Source organism: Sinocyclocheilus anshuiensis, unplaced genomic scaffold (genome assembly GCF_001515605.1).
Source record: "Sinocyclocheilus anshuiensis isolate Anshui unplaced genomic scaffold, SAMN03320099.WGS_v1.1 scaffold38, whole genome shotgun sequence".
NCBI classification, from domain to species: domain Eukaryota; kingdom Metazoa; phylum Chordata; class Actinopteri; order Cypriniformes; family Cyprinidae; genus Sinocyclocheilus; species Sinocyclocheilus anshuiensis.
This window is the reverse complement of record NW_015544213.1, coordinates 1124905-1130639: the sequence shown is the minus strand read 5'-3', so window position 1 is coordinate 1130639 and position 5735 is coordinate 1124905. Positions and strand designations below refer to the sequence as shown.

General features: G+C 36.8%; 2 protein-coding genes across 2 annotated transcripts in view; one reads left to right on the top strand and one right to left on the bottom strand.

Annotated features, from left to right (window-relative positions):
- The window catches only part of LOC107697137 (centromere protein J-like), a 17781-nt gene that overhangs the window by 9775 nt on the left and 2271 nt on the right, over positions 1-5735 (bottom strand). The window contains exons 3-7 of the mRNA XM_016497789.1: positions 4667-4766; positions 4332-4514; positions 1612-1741; positions 1119-1218; positions 58-1046 (exon numbers count right to left, since the gene is read on the bottom strand). Of these exons, the coding sequence (XP_016353275.1) occupies positions 58-1046; positions 1119-1218; positions 1612-1741; positions 4332-4514; positions 4667-4766 (1502 nt within the window). The remainder of the gene's footprint in view (positions 1-57; positions 1047-1118; positions 1219-1611; positions 1742-4331; positions 4515-4666; positions 4767-5735) is intronic.
- gpr31 (G protein-coupled receptor 31) lies at positions 1898-4284 on the top strand. Its single transcript, XM_016497812.1, has one exon. It carries the CDS (start codon positions 2551-2553, stop codon positions 3508-3510), a length of 960 nt encoding a protein of 319 aa, XP_016353298.1. The 5' UTR covers positions 1898-2550; the 3' UTR covers positions 3511-4284.

Sequence of the window (5735 nt, the reverse complement as noted above, 5' to 3'; positions counted from 1 at the left end):
TTTCAAAATACCAAAAAAAAAAAAAAAAAGTGAAAATTTATAATCTTTCTACAAAACCTGATTGGAGTATGTGGTTGCTCTAGTCCCATGACATGAGTGGTGTCTTCTGGAGTAACTTTGACTTTTGGGAGCATCTTTGTGAGGGGTTCAGGAGCAGAAGGTTGTCTAAAGTCACTGTCGGTCCCCCTTTCTTCTGTTTTTTTGGAGCAGTTAGCCATAGACCCCTGTAAGCTCTTGAGTTCAGAACTGCTGCTGAAGCTTGAGGAACTGGACGTAGGAGTAGAAGTGCGATGTTCTTCACTGAATCGAGTCTCACTCGGGGCATCACTAGCGTAGTCTCCGTCTGACAAATCCAAACTCTGATCTTTGTGATCTATGTGCCTTGAGAGGTAAAGAGGTAACGGCCGCTGAGACTGAGAGTTGGGTCCGTCCTCACTGGTAGTGCTGTCGCGAGAATCGCTAAGAGCCAGTGACTCCATCACCTCGTCAGTTAGACTGACTTCTTTAGATGTATATCCACTCTGGCTGTAGTTTGTAGTTAGACACTTTTTCTCAGCGATTTTGACAATGTGGTCATTCATTTTTTTAAAACCAACACTTTTTCTACTTTGTGCCAGAGCAGATCCACTTGACTTGCTTCCATTGGTTTTACCATAATTCCTCACGACTCCTACACTGTGCTTACTTTTAAGTGAGATTGCATTGTTATTAGCAGTCAAAGCTTTGAATTTCCCTTTGTTGTTTGATGATAAATCATCATCTTGTAGAGAAACGGGCTTCTTTAGATAGTCTTCCAGGCCCGATCTTTGGTCACTGAGGTTTCCTACACCCTTCAGTCCAGGACTGCTCATATTTGGCATCTCTTTCTGATGAAATTCAGTGGGACATACCATCTGCTGACTGAACTTCATGTTCAGCATTTGTGGACTAACAGAGCATCTCCTCTGGAGTCCTTGGGAGCAGTCCTTACCCTTCGAAATTCTAAACGCTCCTTCTCCTTTACGAAGGAAATTCTTCTTCTCTGCTCCCCTGATTTGTGTATTAGTCTGTAAAATAGAGAGGATATTGCTAAGAACAGACTTAAACTGTGTGAGTTACTTTTTGAATGCTGCTCATACCTGATGCTCATGTTGGAGAATAGTTTGGTCTGTTTTGAGATGTTCTTCAACAAAATCTTCAAATGTTTTTTGCTCTTCTCTCAGTCCTGGTCTAATAGGCCTGTGTTTAAAATATATTATTTTTATTAAGCTGTAAAGCTTTTAAATGTTGCAAATTTATTTTATTTACACTACTGTTCAAAAGTTTGTGGTCTGTAAGATATGAATATTTTTTGAAAGAAGTCTCTTATGCTCATGAAAGCTGCATTTATTTGATCAAAATGCAGTGAAAACAGTAGCCTAATGTTGTGAAATATTATTGCAATTTTTAAAATAGTCCTGTGATTGCAAAGCAGAATTTTCAGCAGCCATTACTGCAGAATTTTTTTTTCAATAAACAGTTACATTCATCATTTTAATAAAAAAAAAATAAAAAAATTGAAACCAAGTAGTTCATTAGTCTATGTTATATATATACTATAGCCGGTTATATAAATTATATATAATATAATACCTTTCCTCTGGGTTTGGTGGGAGACTTTGCCTCGATCCGAAAGGGCTAAGAGGACAGTCTTCTTGTGCAGGTTCTGAAGACTCTTCTTTAATAGGAGACAAGTGTCTGAGCTCTGCTGATGGTGCAACATCTGCAATGCAAATTGAAATATCATTTAATATTATTACCTAACATATTTGAGGTAACTCGAACTTACAAATGTTATGCAATTTATTTTTCCAACATTATGCAAGATATAGTCATGTTATTGTTAAGAATACTAACCTTCTGTAAAAAATGACTTGCTATGCAAATGGGAGGCGTGGCAAATCTTTTAAACAGGTCATGTCCTTTTGCTTAAAAAGGCAATACTTGCCCCTCAGCTAATTTTCTTCACAAAAACCCTTCAGTCTTCTCAGGCCTGTTTGGACAAGCCACTAAATAGTCCTAGTATACAAACTAAGGTGTTTCAGACAGAAGATCAATAACCATCACATTTTTTTCATGTACATTTGTTATAACTTGCACAGTGAAGTCAACACACCCTACTATTGTACTGCCATAATATGCTCTGTTCTTATGAGATACGATCTTTGCAAATACATAAGACTATGTCTTTAGCTGCTTTTTTTAAAGTGTGCATTAACTTTGTCCATTGTGTCAGCCTTCCTGACACTTGATCTTATCAGTGACGCTCACTGAGTGCTCTATAAAAGATTTAAACATTAGTTGTCTTTGATGACGGCCCTTTTTTTTGTCTTTTTCATGGCAGTTCGTGACATCAGGCATTTACTGTAACCTCTCAACAAGTAGAGACTTGAACGCTCCAGCAGAGGAGGTGCTTTGCCTTCAAGTCTGAGCAGCTTTAAAATGCTCTGCTTTGGTAGAACAGACGTTCACAGTTGTGTCGTCTACTTACATTAGAAGTCGTTTTGGACCCGGAATCAAAAATTGGAGAATATGGACAACTCCACAAACGTGGACACCGCAGACAAAAACTGTCAGGACAACATCGACCAAAACCGAGCGCTGTACATTTTCTATTCTTCTGTGGTAGTGCTGGAGTTTATCTTGGGTCTCCTGCTGAACATTACAGTTATCCATCTCTTCGTCTTCAAGCTCAAGTTCTGGAAATCTAAGACCATTGACATTTTCCTGTTCAATCTGGTCCTGGCTGATATTTTGTTGCTGATTGGATTGCCCGTAAAGGCTTATAACTTTCAGCAATGCAGTGAACAGAAGGTAGTGTGCAAAGTACAGCTCTTTCTGCAGTTTCTCAACCGAGGAGCCAGCATCGCCTTCCTGACGGTCATCTCCATTTATCGATATTTTAGCGTGGTCCATCCTGGGAAGAGGAAAGTTCTGAGGATTTTGAGACTGTCGCCTCAGATTTCTGTATTCATCTGGGTGCTGCTGGGAATTTTGACCATTCCAGCCATGTTGCAAAGTTTTATCAGATGCAACAGCAGTGAAAAAGATGAGAAAATCAGTCCCATTGTTCTACTGAGGGAAATTGTGTTTTTTACTCAGATTTTCATCCCCTTTTTTGTTCTTGTGTATTGCTCAATACGGATTATCAGAAGACTTAAACAGAAGTCGGTGGGCGACAAGACTAAGCTCCGGAGAGCGATGTTCCTCGTCACTGCGGTGGTTTTCGTCTTTGCTGTCTGCTTCTTGCCGTATGCCTTAACAAGAGCGGTGCAGCTACATATCGATGGGCTCGTGATGAAAGAGGAAAAAGTTACTGTCGTTAAACTGTACGATGGGCTTGTTTGTCTGTCTTATCTGAACTGTCTGCTGGATCCAATCCTGTACTGCCTGAGCAGCAGTAAATTTAAGAAGTTATACATATCAATGTATCTCCCCTTTCTACTGGAGAAGGAACAACCGGAAAGTTCAGAAGATACTGCAGATGACTGAACTAAGTAAAAAAAAGAAGATCCTTTGAAAAGGATGTTGGGAGAATTTCAATTAGTTGCTTGCAATTGCATTTTAATACATTTCGAATAGTATGTGTGTAGTTGACACAAACAGTATCATGTCCAAGATTTATTTATTTTTTTTTAAGTTTTTTTTTTTTTCTTTTTAAAATCAAAGTCTGGAGTTTAGGTTAAAATTGATAGGAATGTATAAATTACAGAAATGTATATTTTAGGCACTGTGACCATTTTAAATCACATTTGTTTTCTGCCTTCTCTAGTTCATTTTAAATGGCCCTGTGGTGTGACAGATGTACAGATAGTCCATGTAATCATTATGAATTCAGCGCATGACCTCATATTATTTTACTATTTAACAATAAATAAAATGATATAAGGTCATGAACGCTGAATGCATAATAATGACAAAACAATTAGCCATATGCTTTTAAAAATAGTTTTAGATGAAGCAGCATGTCACACTGAAGCATGTCAATTCATTTTTTAATTCACCCCCTGTTTATGTGTCTTGCTTATATTGGACTTTCTGATGTGAGTGATTTACATTTGTAAATGTGACTAATGATTTGTAGTCTGGAAACTAGAAGCGCATGATTTAAGAAACTTCTCTGTCAGGAACAGAGGATGAAATGGGCAAGATTTCCTGTTTTAATTGCATTTCAGAATTTGTTGCATGTGTAATTATGATTTGATTACTGATATGTAGAGAACATGGTATCTCAAATTGAATTTTATTTCCATACTATTGTAAATATAACTTTTTCTAAAGACTATAAAGATAAAGGACCTCTTGATTCCTACCATTGGTGTTATTAGTAGCCAGAGCCTCTGACTCATTCTCAACCTCACCAGAACATGTGGCTTTGGTTGAGCTTTCCTCAAAGGCATTTAAACTCCCAGCAGGTTTTGGGCGAATAGCATCTGAAAAGCTTGGAGGTGTCTGGACTTGCCAGTGCGCTAAGAATGTGGGAGATAAAATCTGTCCTGAAAGAAAAAGTAAAGTTCTGTAATGAAGATAAAGAGTGGTGCATTCAGAACTGAAAGCCTAAAGAATGATGATTTTCTCAATAACATAAACATCATAAACAACTTTACCTTTAATTAAGCCTGTTATGTAAGAGTTTCTCCAAACGTACCTGGACTGATAAGAGAGAGCAATGCGTTTTGTTCCTGTAAAACCCTCTGCAACTGCTTCACCTGAAGCTGAAGGATAATTTTCTCATTTTGGCCTGGATTCTGTTCAGAAAGAGATATGATCAAGATATCAAATCTAAATCTTTATTGAGATTTAAAAAAAAAATTAAAGGATCTATACTTTATAAGCTGAATCTATATTAGCTAATAGCTAAGGCGTAGGTTTGATTTTAACATTGGTGGGGATATAACAGCAGACGACACCCCCTCCCACATCCAACTACCCCAAAATTTTCACATTTATGATAGACTTTTGGCCACAGTATAATGTAATCTAAAGTTTTTATTTATAGCTATGGTAGCTAACATACTCATAATTCATAAAAAGATTAATTATCTTAGCATATTGATCAGACAATAATTACACAATTTTGATTATGTAAAACCAACAACATTACAGCAGCAGTTTTCTTTGGATTGTTTGTCTACTCAAAAGAGAATATAGCAAAATATAACTTAATTGATTTGTGTTTCCTGCTAGCTAAATTTCGCATGCATAAACAAAAATCTGGCTCTAAACCTCTCTTTATTCAAAGCTGATCTAGACAAGTATACAGGTTTTCACAATTTGAGTTGAATTACTGAAATAAATGAACTTTTCCACGACATTCTAATTTATTGAGATGCACCTATAAGTAAAATAGCTATCCAAAGCTCTGTTCATCCTAAAAAACCATGACCACAAATTAACCATGGTTTTGCTGCACCAACCATAGTTTAACCATGATATTTGTTGTAAAATAAAGTTGGTTATACAAATGGTAATCTACATTACTACACTTTTAGCAATAAAACCATGGTTAAACCATGGAGAGTCTATGTTAGCACATTCATCAGAAAATAATTACACAATTTTGATTATGTAAAACCAACAATATTACATCAGAGCACTGGGTGTCTTAATTAGGCTGCATATCATTTTATTTGTTCCCACTTTATATTAAGTGGCCCTAATACCTGTGTACTTACATAGTAACTAGATGTGTACGTAGTATGTAACCACAGTGTAAG

Bases quoted from the DNA above. Each gene is read 5' to 3' on its own strand.
- gpr31 (XM_016497812.1), top strand. From the start codon at position 2,551: ATGGACAACTCCACAAACGTGGACACCGCAGACAAAAACTGTCAGGAC.